Source organism: Chiloscyllium punctatum, chromosome 9 (assembly GCF_047496795.1).
Source record: "Chiloscyllium punctatum isolate Juve2018m chromosome 9, sChiPun1.3, whole genome shotgun sequence".
In the NCBI taxonomy this organism is placed as follows: Eukaryota; Metazoa; Chordata; class Chondrichthyes; order Orectolobiformes; family Hemiscylliidae; genus Chiloscyllium; species Chiloscyllium punctatum.
This window is the reverse complement of record NC_092747.1, coordinates 113,256,061-113,277,875: the sequence shown is the minus strand read 5'-3', so window position 1 is coordinate 113,277,875 and position 21,815 is coordinate 113,256,061. Positions and strand designations below refer to the sequence as shown.

General features: G+C 44.0%; 1 protein-coding gene across 1 annotated transcript in view; it reads right to left on the bottom strand.

Annotated features, from left to right (window-relative positions):
• LOC140481614 (uncharacterized) overlaps positions 1-21,815 on the bottom strand; it is a 220,152-nt gene that overhangs the window by 181,920 nt on the left and 16,417 nt on the right. The window contains exons 3-4 of the mRNA XM_072578091.1: positions 19,548-19,602; positions 2,672-2,752 (exon numbers count right to left, since the gene is read on the bottom strand). Coding sequence (XP_072434192.1) covers positions 2,672-2,752; positions 19,548-19,602 — 136 coding nt within the window. The remainder of the gene's footprint in view (positions 1-2,671; positions 2,753-19,547; positions 19,603-21,815) is intronic.

The window sequence follows — 21,815 nt, the reverse complement described above, 5'->3', positions numbered from 1 at the left end:
TTGAAAAATAGTTCTCTTAAAGATACCTTTATCGATCAGTAACCTGTGATGCAGAAATTCCTAAAAAGAAGAAAAGAAGACACAGGAACATCCAAATAGAAGAACCAAAAGCTGCCTGGTTTTGAGATAAGTCTTACTTTGTAAATCTTAATTGTGAGTTTTATCAGACTAGTATTATAGAAGGGGACTGTCAAAGATAGGTTAGAGTAAGGACTTGTGAACAGTTGTTAGTTAATTATTCTCTATTATACTTTAGGAAATCTGTTAAGTTTTACTTTAAATAGTTCTTGGCTGCTCGAAAGTTTACAGATTACTGCACGAAATAAATCTTTTCTGTGGTGCTGGTTTTAAATTAAGCAGGAGGCTTTACCCTGTGTCGTAACATTGTTCAGCTAGAACTATTTGACAGGAAACTAACATTCTGATATAGAGTGCACAGAATTCAAACAGAATCCCTACTTCTATCATGTCAATAGAGGGAAGAGATCAATGAAACACAATACATTCTCAGAAAGATTATCTTGATATTTAAAATCTTATTTCATTTAGTATCTCATGGGTAAAAACCTCTTGTGAAACAGCCAAATAGAGCTACATGACATTAGAGTGAGCCTATTAAACTGTCAGGTTATAATGTGAGTTGAAGTATTCACATCAAAACATTTCTCCAAATTATAACTGAGTCACTACACCGAAATCCTGTTTGGGAGGATAAACCTCTTCAGACTTAGTTCATTCGGGTGATGAGACATGTACAGTTTCTAATAAATGTTTCTTCCTTCAGTTCACATTAAGCCATGAGTATTGCCCTGTTATCATGATGGTTCAATGTTGTCCACTATTAAATGTGATTCTAAAATTGACCAGAACTTGCAGAGCAATCTGACTGCAGTAACAGCTACACTAACTTATTTAAGGTAATGAACATTTACACTTGCTGAAAGTGACATACATTCACATGCAAAGTCTTCTGCAAAAGACAGGAAGTCTTGCTCCTTTTTTGAATTACCTGGGAGCTTGTGGAGCATGTAGTTCTCTATTGATTACTCTAAGGCAACAACTCTGCCAATCAGAAACAACTTACTAACCGGTTCACACCCTTCTTGCCCGTAGTGTAAAATTATGTGATCATTTGAAATTTAACATGCTTGCATTGGTTCTCATGAGTGAAAGCCTGAAAAGCTTCAGCAACATGCCTCTCTTGTCAGCATTAAAGTATTTTTGTTTCTCTTCTGGTGTCTGATACAGTAACTCAGTGAGCTGCAGGTCATGGAAAGCTTTAACATTGATAACAGATGCTGAAAGAGCTGAGTTCACATTTACAAAAGAGATTAATCACCCGTTGCACTGAGAGAACAAAATCACCAGAAGAGAGCTCATTCTGTTGGCCATTCTCAATTTCAACTGTTTGGATGTTGCCCCCGAATGTCCAATGCTGCTGACATCGAATGTTCTAGTTTAATTCAGGTATGATGCAAATCAAAGATCAGAATCAAACTCGAACTGGTCATTAAATTTAATATGTTGGCTAGTTGCTCTATACGGAGTTAAAAAATCACTCAACACCAGGTTATAGTCCAACAGGTTTAATTGGAAGCACACTAGCTTTCGGAGCGACGCTCCTTCATCAGGTGGTAGTGGAGGGTTCAATCCTAACACACAGAATTTAGAGCGAAAATTTACAGTGTGATGTAACTGAAATTATACATTGAAAAATTGATTGTCTGTTAAGCCTTTCATCTGTTAGAATACAGTGATAGTTTCACTGCTTTCATGTGTAAATCACAAAACCTTTTTTTAAAAAAAGTTGCATTCTTGGGTTAGCTGTTAACAATGGTGATAGCTCGACAATATGTTGAAGGTGTTGGCCCCCTGTGTTCTCTGTCTATGCCATGATGTTTAGATTGATTCTAATCTAAAAAGTGAGATAATAGAGTTTTACATAAATTCATGCAGTTTTTGAGCTCCGAGTTCTACATGAATGCATGCAGTTTTTGAGCAAAGTACAATGTAACTCTGCAAGTACAAATTCACCCCACAAAATATGTGTGCATGTGGGTCTTTGTCTGTGTGTGCGTGTCTGTCTGTCTGGGTTGGGGGTTGTGAGTGTGAGAAAGTGTTTGTGTGTGTGTGTGTAGTGAGTGCAGTGTCTTAAGTCTATGAGGGGGTGCATGTGTGAGTGTGGGAGTGTGTGTGTATGTGTGTCCGTGTGTATAGGTGTATGTGTGTCCGTGTGTGTCCGTGTGTGTGTGTGTGTGTGTGTAGGAGTATCTGTGTGTGTGTGTAGTGCAATGGTGGTCACCTGTAATGTGACATGAACCCAAGGTCCTGGTTGAGGCCCTCCCTATTGGTACCAAACTTAGCTATCAGCCTCTGCTCGGCCACTTTTCTCTGCTCTATACTGGATATTGAGCTTGGATGACAATGAAAAGCCTATCTTGTGTTTAGAAATCTATTACTTAGTGAGCATCATAGTCCCATGGCAGCATTTATGAGGCAATGTGCTGCGATTTTCCTGTATATAATAGATGGAGTTGCTGAAAGCACTCTTGTATTCATAGTACTATGACCTGAAACTTCAGTAAAAGGCACATGGGACTGTCCATCCCCGTCCATATTCAATGAGCCTTCTAGAACCTAAACATAACTGTAGGAACGTGGTTGTACTCACTCTGGCTCCTTTTTCCGGGAAACACTGACATCCTGCGCTGCAGTCTCTCCCATTGCAGGGTCCCAAGTATGACTTTCCACCCTGGAAAAGAAACAACAAGTAACTCAACAGATACTTCAGGAGTCATAGAGATGTACAGCATGGAAACAGACCCTTCGGTCCAACCCGTCTATGCCAACCAGATATCCCAACCCAATCTCGTCCCACCTGCCAGCACCCAGCCCATATCCCTCCAAACCCTTCCTATTCATATACCCATCCAGATGCCTCTTAAATGTTGAAATTGTACCAGCCTCCACCACTTCCTCTGGCAGCTTATTCCATACACGTACCACCCTCTGCATGAAAAAGTTGCCCTTTAGGTCTCTTTTATATCTTTCCCCTCTCGCCCTCATAATTTTGTCAACCTCTTTTAGTCAGTAAACATCATGTTTGACAAATGAGTCCCATTGTTCATTTGCAATTGTTAAAGGCAACAGACTTTTCAAAATCCAAGTGAGAACTCTCTGGTGTGTTAACCTGGAAGCCGTTGGATTACATATAGAGTTATATTGTAAAAGGTCAGTGCAGAGAGGAATCTACAGTTTAAATACAGTCGGAAAGACATCCAATAGAATCCTAGAGTACAGACGGGTCCTTCAGCCCAAAAAGTTAGCGTGGCCAAAAATATGCTACTCTCTACATTAGTCCCACTTTTTTGCACTACATCCATAGCCCTCAATGTTATGACACTCTATCGTTCATCCAAGTACTTTTCAAAGGTTGTGAGGTTTCCTGTCTCAACTACCCCTCTCAGACAGTACATTCCAGATCCCCACCACTCTCTGAGTGAAGAAGTTTATCCTCAAACCCCCTCTAAACAGACTTTAACCAAGAAAGCACTGAGTGGTTAGTTTGTGGTTCTGAATTGCCAAGTGCAGTTCATTCACATAAAGTGAGTTACTGATGCAGTCAGTGTCACAGTGTGAGGGGAATTAACCCCAATTCATTCAAGGAAAAAAAAATCTTGCACAGAAAAAACAAGTACAGAATGGCAAGTGACAAAGCAATCACTTGACTTTATTTCCATGTGTAATTTACATTGTGATGTCCCAAACACAGCTCAGGAGGAAGAACATTCCAGGAAAAGACTCCTCTCCCCTCCAGATCCCCACAAAAGGAAGAGGGAACTTTCCACTTCCCTTCTCCTTTTGTTTTAAAATTATGGCCCTTCGTTAGACCTAGGGGAACAGCTGATTTCTATTCACCATGTCAATGCCCCTCATAATCTTACCCATCCTCCCTTAATGGGAGGCACGGTGGCACAGCAGTTAGCATTGCTGCCTCACAGCATCAGAGACCCAGGTTCAATTCCTGCCTCAGGCAACTGTCTGTGTGGAGTTTGCACATTCTCCCAGTGTCTGCGTGGGTTTCCTTCGGGTGCTCCGGTTTCCTCCCACAGTACAAAAATGTGCTGGTTAGGTGAATTGGCCATACTAAAGTTGCCCGTAGTGTTAGGTGAAGGGGTAAATGTAGGGGAATGGGTCTGGCGGGGTTGCGCTTCGGCGGGTTGGCTTGTTGGGCCGAAGGGCCTGTTTCCACACTAAGTAATCTAATCTTTCCCTGCTCCAAGGAAAACATGAGCTTAAGGGTCAACATTCCAACATCAAATAGAGGTGGGAACTCTTTCTGCTCTGATTAACTTAACTGATTGTGTTAGAACCATGGAATCACAGTGAGGAAGCAAGCCACTTGGCCCACTGAGTCTACAACGACCCTCCAAATAGCATCCCACCCAGATGAGACCCACCCTATTCCCTGTAACCTTACATTTCCCATGGCGAACCCACCTATCCCCGGACACTATGGGCAATTTAGCATGGCCGATCCTGCACATCTTTGGACTGTGGTGGAAAAAAACCAGAGCACTTGGAGGAAACTCACACAGACATGGGGAGAACATGCAAACTCCACAGACAGTTGCCTGAGGAGGGAGTTGAACCCAGGTCCCTGGTGCTGTGAGACAGCGGTGCTAACCACTGAGCCACCATGCCGCCCACTCAGCTCAGTTTGAAATGACACGACACAAAGTTTTGCACCCGAGGAATTAATGCATAAATGTTACTTTTTTTTCCAGAGTTAGTATGAGACTGTTGAGAGAATTCAGTGGGCAGGGATTATTCATTCAGAGACAATAAAATCAACTGGAGTTCTCAATTGAAAACAGACCCGCTGACTGACCTGTGGAACAGAGTTTAACCAAGGAAGCACTGAGTGGTTAGTTTGTGGTTCTGAATTGCCAAGTGCAGTTCATTCACATAAAGTGAGTTACTGATGCAGTCAGTGTCACAGTGTGAGGGGAATTAACCCCAATTCATTCAGGGAAATAAACATCATGCACAGAATGGCAAAAGATAAAACAATTGCTTGACTTTATTTCCATGTGTAATTTATATTTTGAGTCCCAAACACAACTCAGGAGGAGGGAACATTCCAGGAAAAGGCTCTTCTCTCCCCTAGATCCCCACAAAAGGAAGAGGGAACTTTCCACTTCCCTTCTCCTCCATATTCCTCACACGTGGTTGAGAGAACTCCCAAGGAAGGGATAATTTGTTGGAGATTGCATTCAGACTGCCCGTGCCTGTTGGATTACACACTGAGAGTTTCTAATAGTCTCCTGGTGGTTTAATGGCTTGGTATATCTGCAGACATTTTTTTGGCCGATGTATTTAAATTAGTTATACCCCTTTGTAGTCTTCACTCAACCAGAAGACCCTACAAGAGAGGGAATTGTCCTGGACTTAATTTTAGATATTTCAACCATATACTGGCTTCATTATCAGTGGGGGAGTATTTTGCGAACAGTGATCATAATTCAATTAGACTCAAGTTGGAAGAGGGGAAGGAAGCTCCGGCCTGGGAGAAGGCCGATTTTAATAAGATCAGATTTGATTCGGCCAATGTGCACTGGGAGCAGACACTTCTAAGTATGTAGTCGCAGAAGTGTACAGCACGGAAACAAACTCTTCGGTCCATGCTGATCAGAAATCTTAAATTAATCTAGTCCCATTTGCCAGCATTATAAGACCATAAGAAGCAGAAATTGGGCCATTCAGCCCATCGAGTCTGCTTCGCCATTCAATCATGGCAGATAAAGTTTCTCAATTCCATTCTCCCACGTTCTCCCCGTAAGCCTTGATCCTGTTGATACTCAAGAACCTACCTATCACTGTCTTAAATATACTCAATGTCCTGGCCTCCACAGCCTTCTGTGGCAATGAATCCCACAGATTCACTGCTGTCTGGCTGAAGAAGTTTCTATATATCTCCATTCTAAAAGGTCTTCCCTTTATTCTAAGGCTGTGCCCTCATGTCCCAGTCTCTCCTACCACTGGAGACACCTTCCCAACAGCTACATCTACATTTGGCCCATATCCCTCAAAACTCTTCCTATTCCTATAACCATCCAGATGCCTTTTAAATGTTGCAATTATACCAGCCTCCACCACTTTCTCTGGCAGCTCATTCCATACATACACCACCATCTGTGTGAAAAAGTCGCCATTTAGGTTCCCTTTCAAATCCTTCCCCTCTTACCTTAAACCTATGTTCTCTAGTTTTTGACTCTCCTACCCCGGTGAAAAGACCTTAGCTATCCATGCCCCTCATGATTTTATAAACCTCTATAAATAAATCTTTGTGAGAACAATGGGATACATTGAATTCTTCAATCAGGAGAGTACATGATCAGCATTCTCCAGTAAAGATAAAGGACTGGACCAACAAATCCTGGATATTGAGGGATATGCAGAATTGGATAAACAGAACAAGGGAGGCTCTGGCAGGTACCAAAGGCTCAAAACAGCAACAGCCCTAGAGGAGTCTCGACTGTGCAAGGGGGAAGTTGAAAAGCAAATTAGAAGAGCAAAAAAGGTTGCATGAAAGAATCAAAAAGAATATCTGGCCATTTTACCCAACTCAATCCAGATGCTCCCATCATTCTCTGTCTACATTCATCACCAGAATCCTCTCTCAACTTTTCATCCACTTGTCACGACTTACTTTTGTTCCAGGTAAAAACAATGACTGCAGATGCTGAAAACCAAATACTGGATTAGTGATGCTGGAAGAGCACAGCAGTTCAGGCAGCATCCAACGAGCAGCAAAATCGACGTTTCGGTGAAGGGTTTTTGCCCGAAACGTCGATTTCGCTGCTCGTTGGATGCTGCCTGAACTGCTGTGCTCTTCCAGCACCACTAATCCAGTATTTACTTTTGTTCCAGTTCACCTCGAGACAGAATATCTCTGCACTCGCACACCGAAGGTGCAGGTGATGAAGCAGTGGGGATATTTGCAGGAGCCACAGTCTACAAACTTTATAAAGGTCAAGTCTCAGATTGGCTCATTAGGCTTTTGACTCACTTTCCCCTTGACTAAACTCGCAATATTTTAATGGCTTGATTCCGACAGCCAGTTTTCAGGATGGAAATGCTACTAATACAATGCTTTAACAGCGTGTCTGAGATTTGAGCTGCAGCTGTATAAACACAGCAGACATTTGTTTTCTCATAACTTCATGTATTATTTCATAATGTCTGAAACAGCTGAGTGTCACCATCTCAGCACTGACTCTCAGAATCCAGGCACAGATTTGTGAAATTGGGACTGCACTTGACACCAGAACTGGTTACAGCTGAGCAATGTACCATTGCCTTTTTCTTTTACAAATGCATCAGTCATCATTTGGGACAGGAACATGTTTCAGAAAGAGAGTCAGATTATATTCCTTGTCGGCAGGTTCACCTCCAGCCTCTCCTTACACACTTCAGGGAAAGGAAGGAATATATTGCATTTACTTAGCAACTTTCATGACTGCAGTATGTCCTAGAACGCAATACAGCTACTGGAATGATGTCTGTTGACTAGTCACTATCGAACTGTATGATCAGCAATTTGCACACAGCAAACCCACAGCCAGCTGCTTCCTGATGGGACAACTCAAGAGCAGAACCAAGAGTACTTAACTCACTGCACTCATGCCCCCACTGCAAAAAAATGCAATAATTCTAAAAGGAGGTTGACCACATATATTTGCTACATTAAAGGGAGATAATTCCACTGTCAGTTTAATGTACCAAGCTATCCAGACTTGTAGACCAGGAACGCATAAAATTCCATTAATTATAAACCACACAGTTTACAACATTGACAAACTTGCGCAGTCCATTTATGTGAATGGATGTACACAGCCTGAACCTCAGCCACAATGTCTTTCATCCTCAGTCCTGGTTTTGCTCAAACGTAATTTGTTTTCCAGATCAGACCTTGCTGGTCATGTCTCGTCCCCCGAAATCCCCATTGGCTGAATTCCGAAAGAGGCCAATGGATGATTGTTTAAGTGTTAGTTGGAACCTATTTCAGTCACAAAGACCGTCATCTGACATTACCGACCTTCACATTGCCTGGAGTCTCCAGAATCTAAAGCAGGATTTACCAAAGTGGGGGGGGGGTAGGGGTTGGGACCCCACGTGAGGTTGTGGGTTGAAATGGTACCTGGCAAGTTATAGAATCATACAGCACAGATATAGACCCTTTGGTTCGACCGTCCATGCTTACCATAATCCCAGGGTAAACTAGCTCCACCTGCCTGTGGTTGGTCCATATCCCTCAAAACATTTCTTATTCATGTACTTATCCAAATGGCTCTTAAATATTGTAACTATTCCCACATCCATAACTTCCTCTGGAAATTCATTCCATACACAAACCACTCTCTGTAAAAGATTTGCCCCTCGTGCCCTTTTTAAAATCTTTAAAATTTAAAATCTTTTACCCCTCATCTTAAAAATATGTCCCCTAGGATATCCCCCATCCTAGGAAAAAGAGACCTGCTATTCACCTTGTTTATGCCCCTCTACAAAGTTACCTCCCAACCTCCTATGCTCCAGTGAAAAAAGTCTCTGCCTATCTAACCTCTCCTTATAACTCAAACCCTCCATTTGCAGCAACATCCTGGTAAATCTTTTCTGAACCCTCTCCAGCTTAATAACATCCTTCCTGTAGCAGGGCAACCAGAACTGGACATAGCACTCCAGAAGAGGCCTCACCAATGTCCTGTACAAACTCAACATGACATGCCAACTCCTATACTCAAGGGTCTGAACAATGAAGGCAACTGTGCTAAATGCCTTATTAACCACCCTGTGTACATATGACGCAAACTTCAAGAATTATGCGTCTGAACCTTTAGGTCTATCTTTGTTCTTGATTTCAAAGGCAGAAGTTGACATTCCTCGCACACCCCCACCCCACCCCACCAGCTCACTGAGGGGTCACTGCAGTTTTCAAAACAGGGTCACAATGGGAAGGATTGGAAAGTAAGGACCTAAAAAGATTGATTGTCAGAAATCATAGAAGCACGAAAATTAATGCTGTGTCCTCACTTGAACACGGTTGCTTTTTAATTTAAAAAAAAAGAGTCAGAACAAAAGGCTTTTTGACCAGGAGGGACTGTTGAAAGCCAGAGGTCACATGATGAAATCTCCAGAAATAAGCCCAACTTGAATCGAGTGACTTCAGTGATAACCTAAACCTGACATCAAAACTCAAATGCACTCAGAGGTTTGCCAGAATGTAATTCCCTCCAGTCTTGATCCCTGTTAAGTTCCATCTTGATTCTAGATGGGTGAGATTTTACTGAGAATATTAGACAGAAAATCATCAAGGTTGTTCTGATCATTTCACTTGCACCAGGGAGGTTTTGGTGTCCATTAGTGGGCTCCACACTTTAGGAAATATGTTGGGTGAGGTGGAGAGGAGATTTCTCAGAAATGAGGGACTTTGCTTATTCCAGAGAAACTGGAAATTTTCTCCATTGAGAAGGCTAGGCTACAAAGCGATTTAGTAGAGGTTCAAAGTTATGAAGGAATTTGATCAAGTAATTGAAGGGAAACTATGACATGACAGTCGATATCCAGAGGTGCATGGATTGAAGGTAAGTTGTAAAAGAATGGAGAAGGTTACAGTATTGAAAAGAAATGTTTTTTTTTACAGCAAGCTGTTCAGAGGTGGCAAGTGTTCACTGAAAGAGTAGTGGAAGCAGATTCAAAAGGGAATTAGGTGAGGACTGCAGATGCTGGAGATCAGAGTCGGAGTGTGGTGCTGAAAAAGCACAGCAGGTCAGGCAGCATCTGAGGAGCAGGAGAGTTGATGTTTCGGGCATAGACCCTTCATCAGGAATGAGGCTGGTGGGCCAGGGTGCTGAGAGATGCGTGGGGAATTGCACATAAAGGAAGGATATTCAAAGCCATGGAGGAAGTACAGGGAAGGGTGCAAGCAGTTGAATAGCTCTTTCAAAGAGCCAGCATGGAAACAATGGGGGCTGAATGGCCTCCTTTATTATGATTGTAAGAGAAGATTGTTTCAATTTTCCTTCATAACAGCAGCATCCATTTGAAGCATTTCTGACTGTGGATGACAGCTGGCATCTTTATGTTGCCTTCATTACCGTAGTCTTGGGTAAGCAGGCCAAGCATCCGTTTCCAATATCAGAGACCTTAAGACTGAACGTTTGATACAGCAGCTGGGAAACGTTTCGGGAGATTTTAAGGCGATGGCTCACAGATAGTCTTTCAACACGTAGAAATTTGTTTCAGTTAATTTCATGCTCTGTTATTATACCAGCCAAGGACAGATGTGAAACTGTGCACATCTGGCTGGAGCCAGACATCTGAAACAGAATCAAATTGCTACTATGGTTATTAACGGAGTGAAAGTCACCACGCACATGAATTTCTAGCAATTTTGTGGGTTTTTTTATTGGAAGACAAATAAAAACTATACGTGCAATGGTGGAAAGCAGATAGATTGAATTGCCTAACATTTCTTTCTCAACCCAACATTTCAAACATGTTTTCTGGTTGTTTCACTACTGACTGTGTGCAAATCAAAGTTGTAGAATTGACTAAAAAGTGCTTTGGAATACACTGAGGTCATGAAAGATGTTAAAGGATTACAAGTTCTCTATCTTTTCAAGTCTCTCAGTTTCTGTGAGAATGTTTTACATAAACATTCTTGGTTAGAATCCCAACTCACACACCAACTGACGAAAGCAGCAAGTTGAAAGTGTTTAAACGGATAAATTATAGACTGCAATTGTCCAACTTGTGGTTGTAAAGGTACAAACTCTTGCTCAACGCAATCCTCAAATTTGAAGGCCCCTCAATGTCATTGGGTTTCTATTTATCAGAATTGATTTATCCAGAGCCTATATGGTTGTAAAGGGTTACGTTTTTGCCCTGTTGCCTCACCGGGGGATAAATTGGAGATTGTTTCTGATAGATCTCAATTTTCCAATGACAAGACATCTGGAATTATTGACAATAGGGTCTAAACTCTAAACTGGAGGATGTATATATTTACCATGTGACTCAAACATCAAAGAATGGATTTGTTATGGACCACACATATGCATGTTTTACACACTTCACATAGATTTCTCTAAATCTTAAATATTTTGCAGTAACACTTACATTAATGCAAAACGAAGGAATTTTTTTTGACATTGAGAACCCAGGTGAAAGGTCAAAAGTAATTCTGATCAGGAGACACACCAAGTTTGGAAAGAATAAAAAGACATCTTGAGAATGTTTATGAATGTATTTTCCCTGTCAGTGTTGAGAACTAGAATGCTACATTCCACACATGCCAAGAGTCTCCAGATTCCTGAATCACCGTACAGTTAGCAGTGAAACACTCACCCTGGCTGCGCTAATTAATGTGGACGCAATTTCCTACTTTCAACACGTCTTGATTGTACACATGGTAACGCCCGTTACTGGTGGGGTAAAGATTAAGCAGATGACAAGCAAAGTAAAATTCCTGCAACCAATTTGCTAATTGCCTGTGGTGTTTTCATATTTAAAATGCAATTATTCTTTCAACTTCATAGCGCTCATGTCAATTTGTTATCCACGGACTCCTTTCTTGCGGGGACAGTCAGTCTACTGAGTGCAAAGCTCAGTGGACAAAGTGCTATTGATAACCAATAAAGGCAAACTTCCTTAGAACAGGCTTTCAGAGTAGCTCTTTGTAAGTGTGACAGACTCTTCCTTTCACAAGACAGGCTCAATGAGTTTTAATTGGATTATGCTGTAAATGGTTTTCTTCTGACAGCTAGTTAAGTATCCTCTGCTGTCACACATCCTTGGATCATGTGCTGAACATCACCTTCTACCTGTACAATTAGTTTGCTCTGTAATGGGATAATTATGGAATCCTGTCAGAAGAAACCCGAGTCTTCAGCTCACTCGACTCCCAAACCAGTTTTGTGCTATTTTAAATTCCCATTGAAGGTCTGAAGGCACAGATTGCATTGATTTATTCTTACTGTCTGGTATCCTACTGGACGGTGTGTTCTGACCATAAAAGGAAATACAAGTATAACATGTTTTAAGACTTGGTAATGATGTTGAACTGGGGCTCCTGCCACACTCTAGAACCAATCAGAATACAGCCACCTCCACTTAATTTTTACATCTTTATTGAATTCTTCTCTGACCAGTAGCTTTTGGGTAACAGAATGTTAGGAAAGTCCAATATAAATACACATACCAATATCAGCTAGCTTCTGCCAGCAGAAATTATTACCACAGGGCCCTCATTTGTCAGAGTTCCTTTGAATTATTCCTGTTTTAGGAGATGTTATGGGTGAGGACCCATTGCCTGAACAATTTGAGTGCAACTCAATCCCTTTCAGTTCACAGTGGAAAAACTTAAAAGGGCCTCATTATTCATCTTTTCATTCACTTCAATGTTAAGCACACTGACGCCTTCCACCTTTACAAAGAACAGACATGCTCGCTTGGTCTTAAAAGGCACAGCCTCCACAACCCCCACTCCTATCCTGTGAAACACTTGATAGCTATACAACACCAGAGTGCTAACTCCTACTGAAAACTTCTACTGGCAAGGCTTTGTAGAAATAGCATGGGAAATACCAGGGGTGTGCATATATTACAAGGAATGATTAGGTAATGATAATGCGGAAGCTTTAATAATAGTTGGGGATAACATTACAAATGAACATAAGGAAATAGCAGACTGATTGAATGGGTAAGGTAAAGTCATCATAATCCCAGAGTACCAGAGAACGTCTCTCTTATTAGACAAAGGTGACTGGAGGCCTCTTACTATTTGAATAAATACAGTGGGCAGGATTTTCTTTTATTCAGGCCAAGTGTGGAAAAAGGGGTAAAAATGGGGAGGAACATGCCCTCCTTTACACACAATTACAATCTTCTCATCACACGCCATATGCAGACAGTGGGAAAAGTCCGATATGGGCAGGAGGTTCTGAACCTACTAGGAATTTCCAGGCTCCAAAATCCAGGCACCATCTTTAAAAAGGTACTTGGGCAGCACTTGACTCTCTGCAACCCAAAATCATCACTCAAACTCTGCTCAGACCTCCGAGGGATGTCAGCGACCAGGCAAATGGCAGCACCACATTTTAGCCACCTCTCCCTCAAAATTGTCCTGAAGGCCATCTAGCAGTGAGAGGAGTGAGAGTGCATTGTCAGGCTGATAGTGCAGAGCTCTGTTACACAGGAACAAAAACAGAAATTGCTGGAAAATCTCAGCAGGTCTGGCAGCATCCATGGAGAGAAAGCAGAGTTAACATTATGGGGTACAGTGACCCTTCTTTAAAATAGTTCTGAGTTTAACATGTATTTCACATTTTTGGTTAACAAGATTGTGATCATTAACATAATTCCGACAGGATGGGGTATTAATGAGCATTGGTAATGTTTTCATTAATGAAAAACAGTTTCATGGGGGAAACCTGACTAGCCTGACAGTTTCTGAGAACTCAATTTTTAAAAAAATTCATTCATGGGATGAGGGCATCACTGGCTAGGCAGCGTTTATTGCCCATCCCGAATTGCTGTGGGTCTGGAGTCACATGTAGGCCAGACCACGTAAAGATGGCAGTTTCCTTCCCGAAAAGGATATTAACAAACCAGATGGGTTTTCCCCTGACAATTGGCAATGGTTATTATTAGACTCTTAACTTCAGATTTTTATCAAATGCAAATTCTACCAGGGCAGGATTTGAACCTGGGTCTCTGGATTAACAATCCTATGATAATACCACTAGGCCATCCCCTCCCCTTCGTTAAGCCCATTCAATTGCCAAGCTTTAACTTGCCATCGGGAAAATGAATTTTTGTCTCCCTCTGAAAATGGATTCCCCATTCAGCCTTCTCAAACCTCTAGACTGGGCGATGAAAGTTGCATTGTTTGTGTGTCAGTCTAGCAGAGGAACAGGATAACATACCTGGAATTCCAGGGAGACAAGTGACAAAATAAGAATGAGAACTGAATGGTGTTGATATAAACAAGGAAATTGTACTAAAAATAAAACAATGGGCATCATAAATCTCCAGGACCTGAAGATTTCCATCCAGGGGATTTGAAAGGAAATGGAAGAGGAAATTGTAAACGGTTTTAGCCAGAATCTTCCATCACCTCTCTTGGCACATGAGTAGCTGCTTAAATTGGAAAATTGCAGATTTAATTCCACAATTTAAGACTGGTGAGAAAAAGGAACCTGGAAATTATAATCCAGTCAGGCTAACATCTATTGTGGGGATGTGATTGGAATTTATCACTCGGGACTAAGAGAAGGTTTGACTGTTTAGGGAGGGACAACATGGATTTATAAACGGTTACAGTCTCTAACAAAAATTAATTGAATTTTCTGAAGAAGAAGCTAAGAAATTGATGCTGTAATGTCAAAAGATCGCAAATACACAGACTTCCACAAGGCATTTGATACGGAGGCAAAAAAGAAGCTGTCAAGGAGCATTATAGCTCATTGAGTTAAGGGAATTGTTGAGCTGGTCAGGAGATTATAGAGAAACTAGATGAAGCAGTGGAAAACTGCATGTACGGCTAAAGAGCTTTTCAACAAATCAGAGGGAGTGGTACAGTGTAGATTTCTGCAGTTGCAACTATTCATTAAGTTCATTCTTGACTTAACAACAGAAAGCCACATATCCAAAACTTACTGAAGATACAAAGATGAATATATTGGAAAAAGTGCAGATCAGAACATAAAATTAAAAATTGACTGAGCCAGTGAACGGCCGAAGTTGTGGATTTCAAATTCTGATAATGCTACTGAAGACTTGTGTTGCAGAATTTGCTGCTCCCTTAACCATCTGTTCAGGTACACAGTCACAACACTGACATCTAAATCAACAATATAGAATATATCTTCCACACAAAAAGCAGAATAAGTCCAATCTGGACTGTTACCACCACATCACTCTACTCTCACAAGACAAAGCTTTTCACTGTGCCTCAGTACATGCAGCAATAAATCCAATACAATTCTCAGTCATGAATAAGGTGATGGAAGGTGTCATTGACAGTGCTGTCATCTCCTCAACAATTACCTGCTCAGTGGCCCTGGCAGAACCCAAATAGAGTGTCACTCCTGACCTCACACAGCCTTGGTTCAATCAAGGAGCTGTAGCAAAACTGGAATCAATGGGTATAGGGAGCAAACTCTCTGCTTGTTAATGTCATATTTGGCACATAGGGAGATGGTTGTTGGGAGTCAGTTATCTCAGTTCCAGGACATCTCTGCAGCAGTTCCTCAGGGTAGTGTCCTATACCCAATTATCTTCAGCATTCCTTCCATCTTAAAGGGCAGGGGCGGAGATGTTTGTTGATAATTGCATACAATGTTTATCACCATTTGTGACTCCTCAGATACTGAAACAATCCATGTTCAAATGTAGCAGGATCTGGACAATATCTAGGTTTAGACTGACAAGTAACACGTGTACCACACAAATACCAGGCAATGATCATCTCTGACAAGAGACAATCTAATCATAGCCCATTGTTAATCAATGGTGTTCCTGTCACTGAATCCCCCACTATCAACATCCTGGCGGTTACCATTGACTATAAACCTAAGTAGTATAGCCATATAGATATGGTGGCTATAACAACAGGAGAGAGGCTTGGAATACTGCAGCCTGTCCACAAGGAACAAGTCAGGAGTGTGACAGAATACTCCACAGCTCTGACAACACTCAAGAAGCTTGACACCATCCAGGATGATGCAGCCTGCTTGACTGGCACCACATCCACAAGCATCTGCTCTTCCCCATCACTGGCACTCAATAGCAGCAGTACACATCATCTAAAAGATGTACTTCAGAAATTCACCAAAGATCCGGAGACAATAGCTTCCAATTCCAGGACTACTTCTATCGGGAAGGACAAGAGCAGCAGATACATGGGAGCACCACCACTTTCAAGTCCCCCTCCAAGCCTATCATCTTCCTGACTTGGACATATATCGTTATTCCATCTCTATCACTGGGTGAAAGTCTGGGAATTCCCTCCCTAAGGACATTGTAGGTTAACCTACAACAAATGGACTGCAGCAGTTCAAGAAGGCAGCTCACTATCGCCTTCTCAAGGGCAACTAGGGACAGAAAATAAATACTGGTCAACCAGTGACATCCATGCCCCATGAGAGAAGAAAGTAAAATAAAGTTCATCCAGGTAGCAGGTTCCATTTTTCTGTCAGCCCTAGAGGGGTTGGACACCTCAAACCTACACTCATTGAGCAGAGAAATTAACTGTGAGATTGATGCTCTCACAATTAGACTTCAGTTAAAGTCGATGTAACGAAAGGGAGAATGACATCTTTAATTCACTGAATGAAGGAATGAAATGCTTGATTGATTGTTCATGAGCCTTTGAAGACTTGTTCTGGATTGAACACAGGATCCATATACAAACGATGTTAATAAACGTAAGAAAATATCTGCTGTCAAATGGTGACAATGTTAGCATGTTCAAAGCAATTTCTTACTCTGGAGAGTTTCAAAAAGCACTTGAGCTGTTGTCCCATGGAAAATGTATCCAATAGTCACAGATTTTCATAAATTGCCTTGTGTGTTTTGAACCTCATTCTTTACAGTCCCCACAGAATGTTATTACTTCCCCCTTTGTAATTAGAGGGAAGATTTTACACTTTCTCTTCTTGCTGCAGAATAACAGACTCAGAGCATGTCAGACTTTTTGATAAAGTGAGTTATGAGCAGCCTGCCCAGTCTCTGTCTTAAAACAGGAAAGGTCATTGGACGTAAAGGAACACCAGCAGTATTCTCCACACCTGGGCGGCAGACTCATTCTGCTCCTATATGCTGCTCTGTAGATGGACTCATTGTGCAGAGGGCTTCCAAAATGGCATGGAAAAGTGGTGGGGTGGGGGCACTGCTCTGCCTTTTTGGCAGCAATGGAAAAGGTGGATTTGGCACATCCACCAGAGTCCTAACTACACAAATGCCTGAATAAGGATTACCCCACTTCAACCAGTATTTTGCCAGTGGAGGGGGAGGGTACTCTGCTACATGGGGAATATCACTGGTGCCCTCCTCAGAGGAGGAAGAATTCAGGGACCTTATTGTTGTGGACTAATGGGTAAAGAGTAGTGAAAGGGAGATCATTACCCAGTGGCAATAGCCATCTTTACACTGTTGGTATCACCTGACCTCCCCTCACTAGACCCCTCCTGAGTGGCTTAGAACCATCAGACTCTATTCACTCAGTTGTTGGGGGGGGGGGGGGGGGGGGGGAAAGAGGGGTGTGCATCCATCAGAGAGCCCTTATCCTCCAGGTGCAGTTCCAAGAGTTGAAAATGCGTTGCTGAAAAAGTGCAGCAGGTCAGGCAGCATCCAAGGAGCAGGAGAATCGATGTTTCGGCCATGAGCCCTTCTTCAGGAAAGTTCCAAGAGTTGTCACTCTTCATGATGGCACTACAACGCAAGCACACTGCCAGTGTTCTAACTGGCCCAGAGCTCTCTCTGAGGTAGGATGGCAGAGACATCCACATGATTGATTGCAGAGAGACCATTAAGTGTGTCCCCAGGTGCCACCTCCTGCCAAAGCAGGAAACCTCCCCCCATCCCACATTTCGTCCCTGTAGTGAATCCCATGCCACCAACAAACTCAGGCTCCATGGAACAAACATCGCAAACCATCAAACTTTATCAATAACTACACAATCAAGAAGAATTGATAAATTCGCTTTGGCGAACAACCCTGATCCAATTACATTAAAAGGAGCCAGTGAGCCCTACGAGCTTGTTCTACACATCAGTAAGATCCTTGTTATATTCTACATTGACTCCACTTCCCCATTTGCCAACCATAGCACTCAATATCTAAACATCTATCAATTCCCAGTCTTCAATATATTCATTGACTAAATATTCACAGCCTCTGGGAGGTAGAAAATTCCAAAGATTCCCAACCCACTGAATGAACATGACTTGTGGAATGGGTTCTCAGGATTGATGCATCCTGCATTCCACACAACACATTCCATGTTCTAAATCCAACATTCCACATCAGGCATTCTACATTCCAGAGTCCGCAGACAGCAGCATATCACTGGTAGGAACAGCTACCCACGACAAAGTTTGTAGATGTCAGTTAAAGAAAAGATGAAGAAAAATAAATTTAGTTTAATTTTATTCAAATAAATGAAAACAACAGTAAAGCTGGTTTATCGATAAAACAGCAAATGTGTTGCTTAGGATTATCGTCGAGAGCATGGTGCTGGAAAAGCACAGCAGGTCAGGCAGCATTTGAGGAGCAGGAGACTTGACATTTTGGGCATAAGCCCTACATCAGGGATGAGTCTTGTGGGCCGGGGGGGGCTGATAGATAAATGGGAGAGGCTGGGTCTGGGGGTAAAGGTAGCTGGGAATGTGATAAGTAGATGAAGGTGAGGGAGAAAGTGATTGTTAGAGAGAGGGGTGGAGTGGATAGATGGGAAAGGTGATGGACAGGTCAGGAGGGCGGTGGTAGAGTTGGAGGCTTGGAACTGGGATAATGTTGGGGGGGGGGGGAATAGGGGAAAATGAGGAAACTATTGAAATCCACATTTATCCACCAACCAACCAACCCACCCCACTGCCCCGTGGCTGAACGCTTCAACTCCCCCTTCCACTCCGTCAAGGACATGCAGGTCCTGGGCCTCCTCCATCGCCAAACCCTTACCAACTGACACCTGGAGGAAGAACACCTTATACTCCACCTTGGGACCCTGCAAACACAGGGGGTCAATGTGGATTTCAACAATTTCCTCATTTCCCCTCCCCCCCACATTATCCCAGTCCCAAACATCTGACTCAGCACTGCCCTCCTGACCTGTCCATTGTCTTTCCCATCTATCCAGTTCACCCCCCCCTTCTCCGACCTATCACCTTCTTACTTACCTTCATCTACCTATTGCATTCTCAGCTAACTTCCCCCTAACCCCATGCCCCTCTCCCATTTATCTCTCAGCCCCCTGGGACACAAGCCTCATTCCTGATGAAGGGCTTATGTCTGAAACATCGACATTTCTGGTCCTCGAAGGCTGCCTGGCCTGCTGTGCATTTCCAGCACCACACTCTTAACTCTGATCTCCAGCATCTGCAGTCCTCACTTTCTTCCTGCTTAGGATTATCACCAACATAGCAGCATAGACTCTACAAACAGTAGCACATAAACGCATTGAAGAATGCAAAAGAGTTTTATTTGGAAAATGGCTGTATGATATGTCAAGATGATTCTGTTCCTATTATGTGTATTAAAGTCTTACCAAAACTTTACATGATTCCAACTGCAGCTTAATTGCAATATTTACATTAGGATTTGGTTATTAAATTTTTAGTTATGAAAGAAATCTCTTAATGTATGCGTGAGTGTAACAAATGAGTTAAAGCTCAGAAAGAAGCATTTCAGCCTGATGGAGAGCACAAGCAAAGACACGAAGAGAGCAAATGAAAGATTGGAGACAAATCTAAGTTCAACTTACAGCAAGAATTGTGTCAGTCAACAGCAACAGAATGAGTAATCGTAATAACTGGCACCTGCCAAAAAAAAATGAATAGACAGGTTTAAACCTCCGTTAGTGAGAGAACTCCAAAGCATAAAGAAATATCACAGAACATCCAACACAGTCAGTAAAAATGTCACCTCTTCACTTCTAACTCTGTAATAAGATCAAGCTTTGATTTCAGTGAGGGCCCAATCCAGTCACCTAAAGGAGCTGCATCGAAAAGCATGAAATATTCCAGCCAATTGTTTCAACAATAAATAGAAAAATCAGAAACCTCACTGACAGAAAACACAGCAGCCAATTTGTCAACAGCAAGATCCTTCAAACAACATGAAGTCCAAATCATTTGGGTTTTCATGGAATACTTATTGGCCACCACACAGGAAGAAGCAGTGGTCGTGAGATCTTTTTCATCCATCACTCGAGTTCTCATTTCAGTTGTAGGGGACTGGGTACAGTGCGCCCGTCAGAGGGAATGGGGGACTGGGTACAGCGCGCCCGTCAGAGGGAATGGGGGACTGGGTACAGCGCGCCCGTCAGAGGGAATGGGGGACTGGGTACAGCGCACCCGTCAGAGGGAGCGGGAGACTGAGTACAGCGCACCCGTCAGAGGGAGCGGGGGACTGGGTACAGCGCGCCCGTCAGAGAGACTGGGGGACTGGGTACAGCGCGCCCATCAGAGGGAGTGGGGGACTGGGTACAGCGCGCCCGTCAGAGGGAATGGGGGACTGGGTACAGTGCACCCATCAGAGGGAATGGGGGACTGGGTACAGCGCACCCGTCAGAGGGAATGGGGGACTGGGTACAGTGCGCCTGTCAGAGGGAATGGGGGACTGGGTACAGCGCGCCCGTCAGAGGGAATGGGGGACTGGGTACAGTGCGCCTGTCAGAGGGAATGGGGGACTGGGTACAGCGCACCCGTCAGAGGGAATGGGGGACTGGGTACAGTGCGCCCGTCAGAGGGAGTGGGGGACTGGGTACAGTGCGCCCGTCAGAGGGAATGGGGGACTGGGTACAGCGCGCCCGTCAGAGGGAATGGGGGACTGGGTACAGTGCGCCCGTCAGAGGGAGTGGGGGACTGGGTACAGTGCGCCCGTCAGAGGGAATGGGGGACTGGGTACAGTGCGACCGTCAGAGGGAATGGGGGACTGGGTACAGTGCGCCTGTCAGAGGGAATGGGGGACTGGGTACAGTGCGACCGTCAGAGGGAATGGGGGACTGGGTACAGTGCGCCCGTCAGAGAGAATGGGGTCTGGGTACAGCGCGCCCGTCAGAGGGAGAGGGGGACTGGGTACAGCGCGCCCGTCAGAGGGAATGGGGGACTGGGTACAGTGCGACCGTCAGAGGGAATGGGGGACTGGGTACAGTGCGCCCGTCAGAGGGAGTGGGGGACTGGGTACAGTGCGCCCGTCAGAGGGAGTGGGGGACTGGGTACAGCGCGCCCGTCAAAGGGAGCGGGGGACTGGGTACAGCGCGCCCGTCAGAGGGAGCGGGGGACTGGGTACAGTGCGCCCGTCAGAGGGAATGGGGGACTGGGTACAGTGCGCCCGTCAGAGGGAATGGGGGACTGGGTACAGTGCGCCCGTCAGAGGGAATGGGGGACTGGGTACAGTGCGCCCGTCAGAGGGAGTGGGGGACTGGGTACAGTGCGCCCGTCAGAGAGACTGGGGGACTGGGTACAGCGCGCCCGTCAAAGGGAGCGGGGGACTGGGTACAGCGCGCCCGTCAGAGGGAGCGGGGGACTGGGTACAGTGCGCCCGTCAGAGGGAATGGGGGACTGGGTACAGTGCGCCCGTCAGAGGGAATGGGGGACTGGGTACAGTGCGCCCGTCAGAGGGAGCGGGGGACTGGGTACAGTGCGCCCATCAGAGGGAATGGGGGACTGGGTACAGCGCGCCAGTCAGAGGGAATGGGGGACTGGGTACAGCGCGCCCGTCAGAGGGAGCGGGGGACTGGGTACAGTGCGCCTGTCAGAGGGAATGTGGGACTGGGTACAGCGCACCTGTCAGAGGGAGGGGGAGACTGGGTACAGCACGCCCGTCAGAGGGAGTGGGGGACCGGATGGTATGTGGTGGATATGAAATGGGGTGAAGAGTTGGATGGGCAATGCTTATTGAAGGAATCTGGCTTATACACACATCTTGTGAGACACATTAATAATTCCATTTCCATTGTTATGCCCCCTTATTTGGGCTGTTAGTTTTTGGGGTTGTGATGGCTGATGTTTGGGAAGGTGTTAACTGA